The sequence below is a fragment of the Choloepus didactylus genome, chromosome 22 (genome assembly GCF_015220235.1).
Source record: "Choloepus didactylus isolate mChoDid1 chromosome 22, mChoDid1.pri, whole genome shotgun sequence".
NCBI classification, from domain to species: domain Eukaryota; kingdom Metazoa; phylum Chordata; class Mammalia; order Pilosa; family Megalonychidae; genus Choloepus; species Choloepus didactylus.
Window position 1 is genome coordinate 36,500,330 of NC_051328.1, and position 19,879 is coordinate 36,520,208.

Sequence of the window (19,879 nt, forward strand, 5' to 3'; positions counted from 1 at the left end):
GATATTATTTAGAATTGCTGGTTGTGATGGTTTGGAGGCTTTATGGGCCCCAGAAAACATCATGTTCTTAAAGCTAATCCATTTCTGTAGGTGTAGACCTATTGTGGGTGGGATCTTTTGATTAGGTTATTTCAGTTGAGGCTGCCCCAGGTGGGTCTTAATCCTTTTACTGAAATCCTTTATAAGAGGATGAAATGCAAAGAAACAGGAGGAAAAGCTACCAAACCTGAGAGAGAAAGACACAGACACTGAGAAAGAAAGCCATAGACAGAGCAGCCAGAAGCTGAAAGCAATGAAACCCAGGAGGGAAGGGAGAGACCAGCAGACCCTCCGTGTGTCTTGTCGTGTGACAGAGTTGCTCAAGATCGCCAGTAGCCAGTCTTTGGGGAGAAAGCATTGCCTGTTGATGCCTTTATATGGACATTTTCATGGCCTCAGAACAGTAGGCTCAATGGCTAAGCTCTATCCTTGTGTAACTTAATGAACCCCCATTGTAAAAGCCAACCCAGTTCTGGTATATTGCATTTCAGCAGCTTTAGCAAACTAAACCTTGGTGCATGGTGATATTAAAAAAGCAGACCAACTTTTAGCTGGTTTTATTGCTTTTGAATTCTCTACAAACAATGCGTCTCTCTGTTGCCTGCATTTCAGGCCAAACATTCCCACAGCCAATAAATCCTTCCCACGGCCCCCAGCTTTGCCACTGCTTCCCCCACCTCCTATTTCAGTGAATGTGTAATCTCTGGCACATACAAGTTATACAAAATGTTAGGCATAAGCAACACCGCTGTGAAGATTAAGAAAAAGAATAGCAAAAGAGGGTCGCTATTCAGCACTTAGTGAGATAGGACAGTTCAAGAACTGCGCGGTCACCCACCGCATGACCACTGGAAGCGTAAATTCGTGTCATTGTCCGGCCAGCCGAGAGTCACTGTCGTGAAGGGATCCACATAGCGACCAGGTTCAATGTACACCTCCATGTTCCCTTTATCCATCTGCAGAAAAAGGGAGACAGCTAGTGAGCCGCCCCTCTCCCCCCGTTAGCTCATTCTATAGGCTGCTGTTGGCACCCCACCTTCACCCCAGAGCTTCTGTGCCGAGCGTGGTGACAGTATAAGGCACGGAATGGAAAAGAGACCCTGTCTGACCCCCTGGCCTCCCCTCATGGGGTGCTCAGAATTTCTGGCTGAGGAAGTTTAGCCCAAGTGTGGACTCAGTACTGTGGGTCCGTCCTGCTTTCGGGTACACCAGCAGAGCCTGCTCGGACCTGCACAGGCCATGGGCTCTGTGCCCAGAGATATGGGAACCAAGAGACCTGGCCTCTGCCCTAAAGTTTAGCAGGAAAGAAAGAGAAGGAAATGGACAATTGAAACACAAAACGATAACTGCTACAGTAAAGGGAACCTCAGCAGGTTATGGTAGTGTAGAGGGAAATGGTAGGTAAGAATGTAGACCTCGGGGTCAGCCATATCCCATTAGCCCTGTGACCCTGGGTCAGTTTTTCAGCCTCTCTGAGCTCCCTTTCCTCCAAGGGTTTGATGGCATCGAATCCTGGGGTTGCTGCAGATTAAATGAGAGAAATTTGGTAACCTGCTTAATACCACGTCCAGCACAGAAAAGGCTATTAGCTGTTATAATTATAAACCAGAGAGTGGGGGTCAGGGGAAGCTTCCCCAGAGGAAGGGGAACCAGAACAATCCAGAAGGAGGAGGAGTAAGGGTTAGCTGGGCAGAAACAGAGAGGATGTGGGTTCTAGGAGGTCGGGTCGGCGGGGGACAAGTCATGTTCCTGGAGGAAATTCTGGTGGGACCTGTTCCTCAGCTCAGGCTGTGGGTTCTGCCCCAGCCGACAGGGCTTGGCCTGGAATAACACAAGGCCACCCTGCAACTCAAGCCCCAGAGGCCTCCCATGGCCTGAGGATAAAATCCAACTCCCTTCCTTGGCACCTAAGGTCCATGTCCTTGGGCCTCTGTCCACTTCTCAGGCCTCATCTCCTGTCACCCTCCCCCTCCTTCACCGTCCTCCAGCCAAGCTGGCCTCAGGGCATTTCCAGCCTCAGGGCCTTCTCGTCCTGTGCACCCAGAAAGCCTTCGGTTCTCTCTCCTGCACGGCTGACTGATCTTCAGGTCCCCACTTAAATGTCACCTCTTGAGGGGCCTCGTCTGACCACTTTTGCTAGTCTACCCTGTGTTCACTGCTGTCACTGCAACTTGTGGTTCTTGTGAGAACTGTTTTCACTCATCACACTTCCTAATTATATGCTAATTTGTTTGTTAGTCTCATCCGCTCATCTAAGGCCAAGCTCTGTAAGTTTTTGTTATTGAATAAATGCATGCGTGAATGAATGTCAACAGCAAGGAGTTGAAGCCTTAGTCTTGTTATAAACTTGCTAAAAAAACTAAGGAACCTGGGCCTGTTTTTTAATATAAGCATTGAAAGTTATAAATTTCCCTCTGAGTCCTCCTTAAGCTGCATCCCACAAATCTGCATAGGTTGTATTTTCATCTGGGCTGAAATATTTTTTCATTCCCTTCTGATTTTTTTCTTTGATCCATGGTTGTTTTTTAGAAGTGTGCCTTTTCATTTCCGAGATATCTAGATATCCTGTATAACTTAATATTGTTGATTTCTAACATGGTTTTGTTATGGTTAGAAAACATGCTTTGCTTTATTTTAATCCTTTTGAGTCTCTTTTTAAACAAGAAACTTTGGTGATTCCTGGTTATCTGGCTGTTGGCACCGACAAACCAAAACTCAAAACCTAAAACAGGACTTGGACATCTTTTTCTTGTGAAGTTAAGCCTTTAAAAAAATACTCACATTCTCATCCTCAGCATTTGTTTTGGTTGGTTCTTGGAGACCGGAAGGAGCTGTCAGCATAATGAGAATGAGTGTCAATCTCAGGTGGTTTTTATAAAGTTGCTGAAGGACAAAATCAGAGGGACATGCTGACAGGGACCTGGGACTTCAGTCCACCTTTGGAGACGTTCTAGGGGAGCCAAGTCAACATTTGGGTCACAGGAAAACGAGACAAGGGCAGGGACCGTCATATCCAACACTGTATGTGCTGTCCATAATACTGCTTTGTAAACTATCCATGTAGCAGCAATGGCCACGTGTCAAGTTTAAAAATGGAAAAGGTACACTCAATTAATACACTCAAAAGATATTAAAATGTTAATATGATTCTTGTCTATTTACAGCATAGCCATTGAGATAGGAATTTAGGAGTATACTTTTTAGGTCTGGAGCAACCAGAGAAATTTTAATATCTGCAGAACAAAATAAGTATTCAGAGCCCTGTTTCAAAGTAGCCTTCCTCAGATTGGGAGCTTTCAACTCCCAAAAACCAGTTTTCATGCCCCCTTGCAGACATTCCTTGCCTGAGACAGTGATGCTTCCAATTTCCAGACTCAAGTTGGAGAAGGCATTCCTCACCATCACGGTTACCAGGAAGGTGCCTGCAAGGCAAAGGTTGGAAAATTATTGGGTGTTAGTTAATAGCTTGTCTTGCACTGAGACAATTGTCCTAGGTTGTGCTTCTCCAGTCCACTGAGGGCAGGATCTGAATCACTCATCTTCTGGACATTCAATAAGCCCCTACTGTATGCCAGACAGGGTGCAAGGCACTGGGGACACGAGACGAATGAAACCAGGTCCTGTCCTCGGGGGCCTTATAGTCCAGGAGACACACATGCAAATGAGTGGTAACAGGGGCTGGAGGTACCGTGGTTGGAAACGGCATGGGGGGCACTGTGGGCATGGAGGGAGGGGTCTCCTTTCAACTTCAGGGGAGAAAGAAATGGCTCGTGGGGGTTAGGGCTACAATTCAAAAGACTGATTGACTGGGGTTCAGTCATAAGAGGGAAAGACACAAGTGAGGGCTTAGAAGGGTGAATAAACCTGGTGCCTTTTGAGGTGGGCATGAGAACATAGCAAGAAAGCTGAGAGGTAGGCAGGAGTCAGATCCTGAAGGGCTTTGGGCCATGTGAAGGAATTTGGGGTTTATCCTATAGGCAACAGGGAACATTTGAATGGTTTCAAGTCAGGGAGAGACATGATCGAATTTACATTTTGTGGTTTTCTTTGCAGAGTTTAATTCTAAAGAGGGCACCAGGGATGTGGTATGGAGGATGGATTAGAGAGGAGCAAGACTAGGGAGTGGGGGTCAGCTAGGAGAATGTTGCACTTGCTTGGAAAGTAAGTGACCTGACCTGGAATGGTAGCAGTGGGGGCAGAAAAGGGTGATGGGTGGGAGTGAAATTAAGAAGGGAGGGCATGTCATGGATATCTGTTATGCTTTTGTTTGTCCGGTGCTCCTTTTCCCAATTAAACATGTTCTTAAACTTAATCCATTCCTGTGGGTACAAACCATTGTAAATAGAACCTTCTAATGAGGTAATGTCAGATAAAGTGTGGCCCAGGATGAGTCTTTTTTTTAAAACTCAGTTTTAATGAGATATATTCACATACCCTTCAGTCATCCACAGGGTACAATAAATTGTTCACAGTATCATCATTTAGTTGTGTATTCATCACCACAATCAATTTTTGAACACTTCCATTACCCAGGATGAGTCTTAATCCTATTACTGAGGGCTTTATAGGGAAGGTCAGAGAAAAAAGCCCCAGAGGGATGAGCCAGAAGCTGACAGTCAGTGGAACCCAGAAGAGAAGGGAGAGGCCAGGAGAGGCCGCCGTGTGCATTGCCATGTGACAGAGGAGCCCAGGACCAAGGTTCACCAGCAGCAAACCCCAGAACACCAGTTTTCAGGATGAAAGCACCACCGTGATGATGCCTTGATTGGACTTCTCCTAGCTTCAAAACCGTGAGCCAATAAATCCCCATTGTTTAAGCCAATCCATTGCATGTATTTGCTTTAGCAACAAGGAAACTAAAGCACCATGCAGACAGCATGCAGTGCTGGTAGAGTCTTCAAGCAAGGGTACCCCTCCTGACCCAAGGTGTCCCAGTTGGCCCAGGTCAGGGGATGGACATATGACCTAAGATGGAGCAACAGATTCCCCCAGGAATACATTAAATTCTCTTTCCTCTTTGGTTAGCATGACCTAGTGTCCGTTGCTTACAACTGAATTACTGAAGAATCTGAAGGGAGCTGAGCTTTGAGGACCTGCCCAGGAATCCAGGATGTGATTCGGGTTTCTGATTTGAGTAACTGTAAACCCTGATTGTGCTGTTTGCCAAGGCAGGAATCTTCGAGATGGATCAGATTGCAGGAGATGGGGATGAAGATGATGGCTTGAGTTGGGACATAGTGATTTTGAGGAGCCTGTGGGTCATCATGGTAGAGATGCCTGGTTGGTGGGTCAGGAAAGAGTCCAGGCTGGAAATAGAGATATGGGAGTTCTATAGTGGAAATTAAGTCCATGGGACACAACCGGGATCCCTCTGTGAGAGGGCATAAAGGAGAAAAAAGAAGGGCCAAGCACAGAATCCCAAAGAACATTAGAGTTAGGGGTAGTGGAGGAGATGAAGTCAGCAGAAAAGACAACCTGTGTGAGAAGACCCAGCTGATAAAAGTCTTGATGTGACACAGGGCAAAGGGGTACACTGTGGGTGACTAGCTCTACCATCACCAGGTGAGCCTTGGAGTAGCAGTGTGGGGTGGCAGGAGAGGTGGTTCCTCAAAGTGAATAATTGTCTTATGGATGGGCATTGCTGATTTTTAAAATTCAGTTCACATCTTAACTAGGTTTTGGAACTCACTATTTAAGGAAACCCTACAGAGAAACTTTGTGAGAAGTGGAGAATCCTTTGATACAAATGTGCAGCCTCCTGTGAGTTGGGTCTTGCAGGCTGAGAGCAGAGGCTCTGATGGTACTGATGCCCCTGACAGCTCAGCTGGGTGGTCTGTAAGGAAGAATACTTTTAAATCTCTGCCTTGAAATTCATGTATTTCTGGTTATATGTGGTTCTTCTATCAGTAACATAAGCTGCTATTATCTTCTGAGAAATTAGTCTGAATCCAATGCATATTGTACTCATCAGATGAAAGATATCACTGGTTGCTAGGGGCAACCACAGCAGTGAAGTCATTGGCTTCCATTTTAGGTCATGAGCAATGATCTAGCTCATGGTCACCATCTCTGTGAAGGGTTCTGGCAGATTCTAAGGAAAGACCCATTCTCTAAAACTCCAGCCAGACTCAGAGGGCTGTGGGAGATGAGAAGAGGGAGAGGAATGGATGACAGACTGCCGAACTAGCTCCTTCCCAGCCTCAGATGGAGCAAGGATGCTGGTGAGAAAGCTGTCATCTCCCTCTATGAGCAAGAAGGCCCTGGAGGAGCGGGGTGTGAATAGACACTTCAGTTTGCGCTTGGGTTACACCCATGTGCTTTTCCAAACTCCCCCCACTCTGCATCTTCTGCCTTCAGACCTTCCACCCCCGTGACTATTTGATCCTTGGCCCATGCCCCCAGCATAGTTCTCAGCACCCAATAAGTAACTGTAGAAAGAATGAATGAATCATCACACTGCATATTGTTCAAGGTATTGTAGCAGATTGTTAATATTATATTTCAACAGAGGCATCAATGTAGATGCATATTAGATACGAGAGTGAGTGTAAGACAGGTTCCCCTAGAGATTTCTTAATTCTCCTAGAGAACCATTTCCACGAATCTTGTACTTCCTCAGGTACTTTAAGAATTTTAAAAAAGGATCAAGGGAGTAGAAAGGGAAGAGAAGGATTTGTAATTAGATTTATTTGGAGATAGCTGCTAATACGTGTATCCTCTACCCTTCTCCCCACAGAGAAAGGATGGTGGGTACCACTTATTCTTTTCTCAAGTCTAAAGAGAGGGCCTTCAGTTGGGACCCTTGGAGAGCTTGGTCTGTGTTCTCTGAGCTTGAGAACCCCATGGGCAGGTTCCTCACTCTTCTCCTTGAAGAAAGAGTCTACGATAGGAGAGAGAGACACTGCACTTATGCACTGGGGAAAATCTCCAGTCCACTGGCAGCAGGCCAAGGAAGGGTAAGTTTTCTATGGACCAGATGTGGGTTTTGGGGTGAGGAGGTGCTGAAAAGAGTAAGGACAATGAGGGACTCCAGCAGAGGGAGTGTGGAGGCACCCAGGAGAAGCAGCTGGGGAGCAAAGCATCCCCCACTTCTCAGGAGCATGGTCCAGGGGCCCAGCAAGGCATCTCGAGAGCATCTCCTGGGCCCAGAGGGCAAAGCCGGCCAGGAGTGGGCCACACCAATCCTGTGAGAGAATGTTCCTGTCCGATTGCATTCCTTTTCCTCCCTCCCCTCCCCCTTTGCCCCTGGAGGAGGACAAATCCGTCGGTCTTGGGGAAGGAGGAGACTGTTTACTGCCTAAGAGTGAGAAGAAAGTCATGGGGCATGCAGAGATTTTATCAAACTGCCTCCACTTAGTAACTTTTATAGGCACAGTGGGACAAAGACAATTTTGCCTTTGGATTGTATCCTACGTATTGTGCTTGTTAAATTTTTCAGTTTCAGCAACCTCTGGATTCCTCCTGTTCTGTGCTGTACCCTTAGTGCCTGACAAAATTCCAGTGTTTTTCTCCTCAAATTTACTGTCCCTCTCCCATACTGCCAGCCTCTTGTTGAGGGTGCAATGACCCCCCCGCAGCTTCACCTGCCTCTTACACACCTCTGAGGTCCAGGGGACACTGTGGCCTCTGCCACCCTTGCCACATTCCTGCCCACGGGCCTCACCACATCGCCTCCAGGGCACGCCATTCTCTCCAGATTAAAAGCAAATGTCTGCTCTGGCCTCCTCCCGTGGCTGGTGCCAGCCAGTCTGCTCCCCAGCCAGTCTGCCAGCTCTGTTTCTACTCCAGCCAGCTCCAGGGAGCTTCTTCCTCTCCACCCCTCTCCCCACAAGGCATACATCGCCATCTCCCAGAGCAAATGATGGAAGAAATCTGAATCTGCTTGTTCTCTTCCAGTCGTGCTCAACCAGGGCCATTTGTCGATACCTGGAGACATTTTTAGTTGTCAAGAATGGGGGTGGGGTGGGGATGTGCTGGTGGCATCTAGGGGGCCAAAGCCAGGGATGCTGCTAAACATCCACCACAAAGAATGACTGTAGTAGTGCCAAGGCTGAGAAACCCTATGACTGTAATCTCCATGAGAACAGATAATGTCTGCCTCTTCCTTATTTTTGTGACCCAGGCTGGATGCTATGTAACCCTGGCTATGCCCAGGACACACTTAAAAAACTGACTGCCACCACCCCGGCACCAGGTCAGACAGGGATGGAAGCCCCCCAACTCCAAGTACCTTCAGCAGGAACTGCCACGTGGTGAATCCCAAATGGCGCCCCGAAACTCTCTTCCCTGTGGGTGAAGTTTGCCTTGAGACCTGTCACCTGAAAGGTCAGCTCCTCTGGGGTGCCGTGAGCCAGGGACACATTGATCAGTAGGTCCTGTCCGAGTTCCAGGTGGGCAGAAGCCCAGGAGGCCTGCAGCCCCAGCAGTGGCTCCACGAAGTGGACCGTGACGTTGCGGCAGAGCGTGGAGGAGGGCGTGCTGGCCCGGGCCCGGATCTGCAGGTGGTGCACGCCGGGGCCTGCCAGCTGCTGGGCCGCTCCATCCAGCGTCAGGTTGTAGAGAGGTGGGCCCCTCTGGGTGGTGAACTCAGCCAGGGTTCTGTTATCCAACAGCACAGTGTAAGTCACCCCTGTTCCTAGATGAGGAAGACACATTTAAGAATTTAAGCTTTTGAGAAAAATTTAAGAATGTTGATTATAGTGTGATCATTCTGACTCAAGCTCTGAAGTTAGATTCTGGATCTGGAGCAGGATGTAGATACAGAGAGCGATAGAAATAAAGATGAAAGCCTAGACCCCCAAAATATAAACAGTGGTTATTTCTGAGGGTTGCGGTAGTGGGCAGTTTTTCTTTTTGCATCCTCCCTGCTCATCTGCATATTCTACATTTTCTGTACTACACATGTGTTACCAGTATACTTAAAATTTTGCAATAGAAATGGTAAAACATTTTGTTGACAGGGACATCCTTGGGAGGGGAAGGGCTGAGCAGGGGGCATTCCTTAGGAGATGTGGGCCAGTGCAACTCTCAGTCACCTTCTTCCTGCGGTGCAAATCAGATTCTTGACGTCAGTGAATGTTGGGAGGGCTCGAAGGGGCCAAGATGTCTCAAAAGGGCAGTGGAAACAGAGACCGTGCAGTGAGGGGGAGGGGGACATGGGTCCATGACATAGGGGCCAAGTCTTAGAGTATTGCCGGTTGAAGCCTGGTCCTTGGACCTCAGTCATAGGTGTCACCTGGACCTTGTTGGAAATGCAGAATTTGGGGTACCACCCTGGACCTATTGATTCAGAATCTGCATTTTAACCAGATCTCCAGGTGGTGTGGGCACCAGGGCTGACTTTTATGCCAAGGAATTAGTCTCAAGGCTGTTTTAAGTGGGAGCTGTTGAAGTCATTTCTTCTAACTCCACAGGTGACTTTTGACCCCTGCCCAATACGCAGCCTGTTCCTATGAAGGTGGGAGCTCCCTGATAGTTGTCGTACCTGGATGCTAAATATTGTGGTTAGCTTTCAAAATCTGATTTAAACCAACAATTAGGATTCTTTCCAGTAGAAACTAAGCTATCATATTGCTTGTTCGAGTGATGAGGATGATGAAGGTAATGAAATAAGTCCCATGGGAGCAGGAGTAAATATGACTTTCATATTTACTGCCACCTCCCCAGGACCTGGCAAAGAGTAGGCAATCAATTATATTTATAGAGCAAATAAATAAATAAGGAATTATTTAAAATTTCCCCAGGTGCTCCTATCAGCCATCTTTAACCAATGAGCCCACAAGAGCAGACAAGATTCCCACAAGCCTCAGAATGACACCCCAGCATAGCTCCAATAAATCACGGCTGTGAGGGAGGCCCCAGGTGGTGTGTGAGGTGACACCAAGCCACGGCCTCACCTGCACGGCTTGGAGCTGCACAGATTGCACTAACAGGCCTCCTTCCAGGTCTCAGATTGGGCCTGTGCTTTGAGGAAAGATGCTGCCCTGGGTGACCATGGGCCTTAGCAGAAATGTTCTCCATTGAGAGCAGTGGTGATATTTAATATATTTAACAACTGAAACTGTGGGGGCACCAACCAATCAGAATGGATGCCAGGAATTGCATCCCATGACAACATCAAAATGGGTGCTGCCACCAATCAGAATGGATGCTCTGATGAATTAGAATGGACATTGTGACCAATCAGAAGGGATGCTGTGACAAAATAGAATGGATGCCATGACCCATCAGAATGGATGTCATCCATTGGTAGGGACACCATGACCCATCAGAATGGATGCTCTGATGAATTGGAATGGACATTGAGACCAACCAAAACAGATGCTGTGACCAATCAGAAAACACACTGTGACCAATCAGAATGGACACCAGCCATAACAGCTGATGGTCAGACCAGGATGGGCAGCTGAGTATCAGCTCTGAGTGGGGCAACGTAATTGTGCCAAGCTGGTCATCCCTGGCTGTGCTGGGCTGGGCTGGCACCCAGCTGTACCCAGTTCCACCTCATCCTATTCAAATTCCCCCAACGGGGAGTAGCTTGGAAGTTTATTGGCACTTTTTGTGATGGGCTCATGAGCATGCAAAGAAGGGCCTTTGGAAGGCAGGGAGCTCTTACTAGCTTGTGACTTTGGGCAAATTCTTAACCCTTTCATGTCTCCATTTCTTAATCTGTAAAATGGAGATAAAATAGTACATATCTCACAGAATAGTTGTGAGGATAGAGTGAGTTAGTTCATGTAGTGCGTTAGTTCATTTAGCACAAGTGTGTACCAGGCACACTTATGTGCCTGGTACACACTTGTGCTAAATATATGAAGATATGATAGCTAATAAATTAACTCAATAAATGAGAGCTGTCATTTATTTAAGCCTGGGCGTCAGATGGATAAATATGGAGATCAATCAGGAAGGATTTTACAAGTGGCCTCAAACTGACCATTTCTGCAGGCTTACCTCCATCGAGCTCCACCTGAATCCACAGGGGATCCCCAAAGACAGTCTGACAGAGAGGGCCGGTCCCTGACTCAGACAGGCCAGAACACCCGGTCACACTGAGCCTCTCCATCTTGTCTCGTATTTTCACTTGCTTGTGAGCTGTCACATGCCACTCGCTGGTTGTGCACTCGGCAAATACGGTGAATTCCCCAGGAGATGTGAATTGATGGATCACGACACTGGACAAACTGACAGCATCAGAAGAATTAGCCATGTCAGGCACACAAAACACACACATTTACACATGTGTGCACAGTTGCGTGCACACATGCACTCACATACCTCACACCTCCCTGCTCTGCCGAGATAAAAAGACTAAGAAAAAGATGCTGGGTGGCCAGCCCATGCTCTTGGTGTTATTGAAGGTTACATTGAGATGACCGGAAGGAGGTGAAGAGTAGTGGAAATAGCCCTGAGCAGGGAGTCGAACATTTGGCTACAAATCCTTTTCTAGCATTCACTCCCTCTCTGGCTCCAGCAAAGCCCCCTTCTTGCTTCATATGTCAAATACTATGCCCTGGTCAATCTTTCTGAGCTTTGTTTTCCTCTTTGTAAACATATCAAAGTTACAGGTGTGTGCTTTTTTCCTTGCTTTCCTGAGGGAACTCATTAAAACTCTCTAAACTTTAAGTAGTTAACCTTATATCTCACTGTTTAGGTTACAGGATATCAAAGGGGAAATGTGACGCAATTAGAAGAGGAATCAGCATCACCTAAAATTGGATAAAGGAACTTTGTATCCAATTTTGGGAAGAGGATTAGCACGTTTTCAGTAGTATGGAGGATTATTTTATGTTAGTTTGGTGGAAGCTTGCTTTTACTGCTTGATTTGGAAATTAAGTGTGGTTAAAAGCAGTGTCTGTGTGCCAAGTTGATGAAGGGTAGACTAAGGTGGAAATGTATTGTGTCAATTTAGCTTAGTAGGGACTACATTTCCCAGAATTCTCTTCCCTGGATAGTTTGGAGTTAGTGTAGACCACAAGAGATATTTGCTTAAGTGGAACAGTAGCCATTTTCTTTCATACGCCAAACACTTCTGCAGGGGTGTGAAGCCCCGTGGCAGCTCACACTTGTTGCTTATCTGCTGGCTCACCGGCTTGGCGTGGGACAGCAGCTGGGCCCATAGCAACTCCAGCTCATGCCGGATCCTTTTTTGGCGTCTCCACCTTGGGCCAGGTGTGTTTAAGTCCTGCAGCTTCTCTGCAGGTCACCCCCATCATCACAGTTGGAGAATTGGAGGTATTGAGAGACTAATGAGCATTCCCTTTAGACCTCGTGGGTCCCAGCCCAGCCTTGTGTGTCCCAGCTTATCCTTGCTTCCCTCACTTCACTTTCACCTTCCCATCCCAACTGCCAAGCTGTGGGATTCGGGTGACAGCCCCAGAAGTGGAAACAACAGCTTCACAGAGATAGTTTTATCAGAACCACAACTGTGTAAAGTTCAGTCTTCATAATAAATACCATATATATCTCCTAAAAAAAAGAAAATCTGTAACAGAGCCTGGGAAGCTCCACATGCCCTCCTGATCTGCCCTGCTCACCTCCTGCACACTCCCTTCGCTAACTATACCAGTCATTCAGATCTCTTTTCAGTTCCCAGCCTAGAACAAGTCCTCAAAGCCTTCACATGCACTGTTCCCGTGGCTGGGAAGGCTCTTGCCCACCTCTGTGCTGATACTCAATCTCCTCCTTCGGTTTTCAGTGTAAATATCACCTCCTCCTGGAAGCCTTCCTTAACCGGCTGTCTAGCTTAGCTGCAATCACTCCCCTGTTCCTCCTCAGTGACACTCGTATGGCCCGTGGCTGCTTATTCAGTGTCATTGTTCCCTGCTGGGCCATCAGAGCGAGCAGACAGTGTCTGTCTGGTCCTCTGTTATATATCTGGCACCAGGTATAGTGTCTAGCACATAGTGAGTGCTCAAGAAATATTTGTCAAATGAATATACTTGTGAAGGAGCTTGGAAACAGTAGTCTAACTTCCGTGTTGGCTGAGATGGAGTAAGCCCATCTCTTCCACCAGCTACAACTAAAAACTCTGAGCACAATACAGAAACAACTACCTGAGGACTCTGAACATTAAACAGCAGCAAGCAGATTGGGGAAGAAAGTAAAAACTTGAAGAATGACGCATAAGGATGAAAGTTCACTGTTTTGTTTTTAAATCTCCTTTATCTCTCAGCTGTGACCCAAGGCAGCCTGAGTCATACAATTGCACAGTGGATGAAGACAACAAAATCCCCCAGAGAAACCCCCTCTGTCTGACCAGAGGTCCAGGAAAAGGGGTCCTGTGAGCCAGAGAGTACAAGAGAAGTCCCTGGTTTTGTTTCTTTTTTTCTTTTGTAGCCCCTGACTTAGAACTGCACCACCAGTGTGGCAGTGATGCTGGCACCTAAAGTCCCAGGAAAAATTCCAGCTTTCTATCCAGAGGAGCTGAGATATGGGAACTCTCCTAGAAAGGAGAAATCTAGAGAAGGGATCCCTTCTCTGTATGAACCAACAAAAAATCATGGATGGGCTCATCCCCCACCCCTAAACTGTATGCATGCGGAACAGACCTAAGGAAAGATTGCGAAGACTTTGCAAACTAAACCAAAATATAAACCACCAACCACCACTCTGAGTGGCATATACCTTGGGCAAACCCAACAGCACAGCAAAGGCTTTGGAAATGGAACTGACATTGAACCACTGCTCACAAAAGGCAAGACAGAACTTGTAGTCTGAACTTAACTGGGTTGGCTACCCGGTAAAACATAACAAAATTTCCAGAGAATTTTAACAAAACCCAGAGTCTCAAAATATAATATTCAAAATGTCCAGAATAAAATCCAAAATTATTTGGTATACAATGAACTAGAAAAATGTGATCAAATTTCAAGGAAAAGCATAATCAATAAATGCTAACCCTAAGATGACTCAGATGTTGGGATGGGCAGACAAAGACTTTAAGACAGCTATTATAACCATGCTCTATAAAATAAAATAAACACTGTTGAAGTGAAATTATATATAAAAAAAGAACCAAAAGGAAAATTTAGAAACGAAAAATATGAATATCTGGGATAAACAATTCACTGAATAGGTACAATAGAAGAATGGAGAAGGCAGAGGGAAAAAAATCAGTGGATTTGAAGATAAATCAACAGAAATTATTTGATCTGAAGAACAGAGAGAAAAATATTAAATTAAAAAAAAAAAATGAACAAAGCACCAGCAACCTGTGCAAAATAATTCAAAGGATTTAGCATTGTGTCATTGAAGTACCAGAGAGGAAAGATCAGTGTAGAAAAGTTATATTTGAGGAAAAAATGACCAAAACTTTTCCCAAATTTGGTGAAAGACATAAATTTACAGATTCAAAAAGTAAACCCCAAACAGGAAAAAAAAACACCTGAACCCAAACATATAATAATAAAACTACCAAATGAAAGACAAAGAAAAATATTTTGAAAATAGCCAGAAAAAAACAAATGAGACTACATATAGGAGAAAACAGCAATTTGAATGACTATGGGTTTCTCATAGGAAACGATGGAGGCCAGAAGACCCTTAAACATCTTTAAAGTGCCAAAAGAAAAGAACAGTCAGCAAAAATATCTTCCAGAATGAAGGTAAAGACAAGACATTCTCAGATAAAAGAAAACTGAGAGAATTTGTTGCCAGAAAATCTGCTCTAAAAGAAATGCCAACAGAAGTTCTTCCAGCTGAAAGAAATCACACCAGAGGGAAACTTGGAACTTCAGTAATGAAGAGCTACAGAAATGGTAAATATGTGGATACGTGTATAGACTATTATTCTCCTCTTAAGTTCTTTACAATATGTATGACTGTTGAAATAGATTTTCAATGTGTGTGGATGTCATACCTGTGACAATTATAAGGAAGGTGAATAAAGAAACCTTTTCAAAAGCAAGGCTGCAATGTTAAGTGGTAAAATAAGTAGACAGCAAACAGTTAAGTATGTTTTTTGTAATCCCTGAAGCAACCACTAAAAAGAGGAATACAAGGAGATATAAAAGTGAGCAAATAAGTTAAAAAGAAATACCAAAAATATTCTAATAATCCAAAAGGAGGCAAGAAATGGGGAACAGAGGAAAAAAATCAGAAGGGGGCAAGCGAAAACAAATAACAAATAGTAGACCTAAATCTATATCAATAATTACATTAATTGTAAATGGTCTAAACACACCAATTACTGTGCCAGATTAGATTAAAAAACAAATGAACAACAAGATGCAGTTATATATTGTCTACAAGAAACCCACTTTAAATATAGCAATACAGGTAGTTAAAAAGTAAAAGGTTTGAAGAAAGATGTACCAGCAAATACCAATCAAAAGAAGGCTGAAGTAAGCATGATCAACATCAAACAATGTAGATTTTGGAACAAGAAAATAGTATCCCTTTATGGAATTATAAAGGATAGTTTTGAATGGCAAAAACCCACCCTGTTTTTCAATGATGTGCTCCGGAAGGAGCAATACATCCTGTTCTCTGGACTCTGGTGCCAACTGAAATTGCCCAGGGCTAAAGATCAGAGAAACAGATTTTTCCTGATTTCTCTCCCAGTGATCTCACCCAAGGGAGAAGACCGCAAAGTGGTTTCAGAAACTGCTGCCAGCAAAGGGAAGATAAACTTGGAATACAAAGCAATGGAGACAACTTAAAAATGTGTGCTATGATTCTATGACCCAGCAATTCCACCCCTGGATTCATTAGTAATTCACCAAAGACATACTAGAATGTTCATGGCAGCACGATTTGCAATAGCCAAATGTGAGAAGCCTCCAAATATCCATCAACACTAGAAGGATAAGTGAATTGAAGCATTTTAACCCCATAGAATGTTATACATCAATGAGAATAAACAAATCACAATTATATACCACAACAAGGATAAATCTGAAAAACGTTTTGCTAAGCCCAAGTCAAACTCAAAAAAGTACACACTTTATGATTCCTCTTACATAACTAATCTACACTAATCTGGCCACACTAGCCTCTGATGTTAGAAATCAGTATAGCAGTTATCCAATTTTAAAATGTTTACCACTTAGCTCATGAGGAGTGAAGAGAAGTAGAGGTTTGTACAAACACATAAAAGTAGTGTGATGTACCTACAAAGTATGTGGTTTCTATAGTCTTAAAAATTCACACCATTTTTCATATTGTCGAATGAGTGCTGAGGCTCCTGGTGTTGATAAGAAAGCACCAAAAATAAATCTTCCAGTGTTAACAAATATGACAGAAGAAGGTGGTCAGGTAGTTTCAAGGTCCAACAAATCATTAAAGGAGATGAAATTGGATAATTTGGGCAGAGTGATGGTGTAGGATACCAGAGAGGCCGTTTCTTACGAAAGAGGAAAAAAAAATGCCAGCAACTTTCGCTTGGAGATAATTCTTAGGAGACTACACCTTCTTGACAAACACACTTGGACTCACCATCCAGAAGTGACAAATGTGAGCTTTTTTCCCATTTGCTTCCCGTTTTTAAAAACTGTTTATCACTGGCAAGTACTAATGTATCTAAAGTTCTTAGCAAGACCACATAGAGTTGGTTTTGAATTATGCCAAATTCAAGTTGTATAAGATTTGGGGGCTAAAAGACTATATAATTGTGTCGGTTTGGCTATATTATGTCCCTCAGAAAAAGCCATGTTCTTTGATGCAATCTTGTGGGGGCAGACGTATTAGCATTGATTAGGTTGGAATCCTTTGAGTGTTTCCACGGAGATGTGACTCAATCAACTGGGTGAGATCTTTGATTGGATAACTTCCATGGAGATGGTACCCCACCCATTCAGGGTGGGTCTTAATTGAATCACTGGAGTTGTATAAAAGTGTTCATAGACAGAAGGAGGTACTGCAGCCATGAGGACACTTGGAAGAATGTACAGGAGCTGAGAGAGGAGCTGAAACACAACCTGGGAGCAAGCAGACACCAGCCACGTGCCTTCCCAGCTAACAGAGGTTTTCCGAACACCAATAGCCTTTCTCCGGTGAAGGTGCCCGATTGTTGATGCCTTACCTCAGATACTTTATGGCCTTAAGACTGTAACTGTGTAACCAAATAAACCCCCTTTATAAAAGCCAATCCATTTCTGGTGTTTTGCAAAACGGCAGCATTAGGAAACCGTAACAATAATTTAATAGCTATTGTTTTATTGATATAATAGTAGCAAACAGGGAAGAAACCAGCAGAACAATGCCATAGGTCATTCTAGCATTTAAACACTTATTTTCCCAAAGAACCCTCACATTATGGGTTCTCATTTTACCCCATGAAGCATTCGAGGCGACCAACACTATAAATGCTGCAGGGAAGTGGAGGGAAACCCAGCAAGACCAGGGCTAGTCTCAGGGTGTCACTTCCCTGTAGCAGCAGTGCTGGGATTAGAACCCCAGCCTCTGGACGCCCAGGGTGAGCCCACTTTATTCGGCATCATGGTACAATGCCAGTTATACCTGTGAGCTAGGGGAACTGCTGAGTTTGAGATTTGGGCCCCAGACAGGGCTGTGTCCATTTGTCCATCCACTCAGGGCTTCAGGGCATGCTGGGTCACACAGGGTTGAGAACCTCCAGCTCCCACAGAGAACTGGAGCTTTTGGGGGCTTAGGAGAAGGGCTTACAGCCCGGGAAACCAGGGCCACTCAGATTTCCTTGGGTAACCATATGGCACTTGGGTCCCTCTAAGGGGCCCCAGAATCCAGTGAGGGCCTGGAGATTCTGGTATAAGTCCGGGGTACCCAGAAGGACAGACTTGCAGTTTCCCCAGGCCCAAGTAGAACTTTGAAATGCTGTGAATCGGGTTTGGTTTCCACCAGGCTGGGGAAGATGCCAGGAAGAGACTAGGTGCAGCTCCTTCAAGCCCCTACGCTGCCACTGCTCCTACTCCACACGGAGAGGCAGTGAGAGGCAGCGTGGCCGGGCCTACCAGCCTGCGCTTCAGTGCCAGACAGCCCTAGCTACGTGGCTGGGGAAATGCTCCTGTGCCACCCTGTTCCGGTTTGCTAATGTTGTCTTATGCAAAATACCAGAAATGGATTGGCTTTTATAAAGGGGGTTTATTTGGTTACAAAGTTACAGTCTTAAGGCCATAAAGTGTCCAAGGTAACACATCAGCAATAGGATACCTTTGCTGGAGGATGGCCAATGGTGTCCGGAAAACCTCTGTTAGCTTGGAAGGCACGTGGCTGGTGTCTGCTTTCAATGGCCGTCTTCAAAGTGTCCCTCTTGGCTGTAGCTCCTCTTCAAAATGTCACTCTCAGTTGCTCTTCAAAATGTCACTCACAGCTGCACTGAGTTCTTTCTGTTTGTCAGCTCATTTATATGGCTCCAGTGATTTAATTTAGACCCACCCTGAATGGGTGGGGTAACACCTCCATGGAAATTATCCAGTCGAAGTGATCACCCACAGTTGGGTGGGGCATATCGCCATGGAAACATCCAATCAATAGGTCACACCCTAATCGAAAAGATTAATCAATCTGCCCCACAAGATTGCATCAAAGATAATGGCATTTTGGGCGCCACAATACATCCAAACCAGCACACACCCTGACCCTCAAGTCCCTTGTCTGTAAAACAAGGTGATTATCCAGCTCAGTGCTGTCCAAAAGAAATACAATGTGAGCCATGTGTGGAATGTTAAATTTTCTCAAAGCCGCATTGAAAACCGTGAAAGGAAACAGGTGAAGTCAAGTTTAATAATTCAGTTTAATAACCCAAAATGTCCAAAATATTGTCATCTCAATATGTAATTGCTGTGTAAAATGTTAGCTATTTTGCTTTTTAAAAACTTTGTACTGTCTTCAAAATCCCCTGTGTGTTTTGCATTTAGACCATATCTCAGTTCGGGCCATCCACATTTCAAATGCGCGGTAGCACATGTGACTGCCAGCCTCTGGATCAGATATCACAGCTCCAGTGCAAGTGTTGTTTGTGAGGATTAAATGGGATTATGGGTGAAAACTCCTTAGCCAAACTGTTATTCCTGTTATGACTGTTACTTCTATTATCTAAATCAACAAAAATGTCCCCCTACCAAAATGAGCCTCCCCTTCACTCCCTTCTTGACTCCTTGAAGAACAACCCAACTGACTGAGAGTCCTGACGGAGCCAGGCCAAAAGACCCAGCACCTTCTCATGACTTTCCCATAGCCTCCATCATGAGAAAACCCGTAGGACGGTTTGCAAAAATGGCAGCAACAATTCCCCATACATGAGCCCTTTTGTGGTGTGGCTCTCCCGCTCCTTCCATCAGCAGGTGGGGTCTGTTTCTCCACCCCTTGAATCTGGGGCTTGCTTTGGCCAATTGGGACATTAGAAAATGTGACACAAGCAGCAGCTTGAAAAGAGCTTGCACATTGGGGCTTGCTCTTCTTTGCTGCTAACAGTCCTCCTGCCACGAAGGGAACGAGCCCAGGCTACCCTGGTGATGAGAGACGCGTGGCTCTAGACGACATCCAGCCAACACCTGACCTGGGAGCAAGGCTTCCCAGACCATCCGGCCCCAGCTCAGCCAGCCAGGCGAGAACACCCGGCCAACCCAAGAAACAGCTTATGCTGTTTTAAGCCACTGAGTTTTGGGGTGGTTTGTTATGCAATAAAAACTCACTGATACAACCAGAGTCAAGGATCAGAGATTCCTCCTACCTGGGTGGGTAGTAGGGATCAAGAGTGTGGCCATCTCCCATGTTCACGATACAGGACAGGTTTCCGATGTAGGGAGACAGGAGCCACACCAGGGAGATGGTGACATTGTCAAAGACGAAACTCTCATTGGACACCATCAGCTGCAGGCCTGCAGATCAAAATGCAAAATGTTCTGTGTCATTGCAAAGC

At 45.3% G+C, this 19,879-nt stretch overlaps 1 protein-coding gene across 1 annotated transcript in view; it reads right to left on the reverse strand.

Moving 5' to 3' along the window:
* The window catches only part of PKD1L2 (polycystin 1 like 2), a 103,309-nt gene that overhangs the window by 74,919 nt on the left and 8,511 nt on the right, over window positions 1–19,879 (reverse strand). Inside the window, exons 5-10 of the mRNA XM_037815573.1 lie at window positions 19,691–19,838; window positions 10,993–11,222; window positions 8,270–8,674; window positions 3,384–3,461; window positions 2,821–2,870; window positions 878–995 (exon numbers count right to left, since the gene is read on the reverse strand). Coding sequence (XP_037671501.1) covers window positions 878–995; window positions 2,821–2,870; window positions 3,384–3,461; window positions 8,270–8,674; window positions 10,993–11,222; window positions 19,691–19,838 — 1,029 coding nt within the window. The remainder of the gene's footprint in view (window positions 1–877; window positions 996–2,820; window positions 2,871–3,383; window positions 3,462–8,269; window positions 8,675–10,992; window positions 11,223–19,690; window positions 19,839–19,879) is intronic.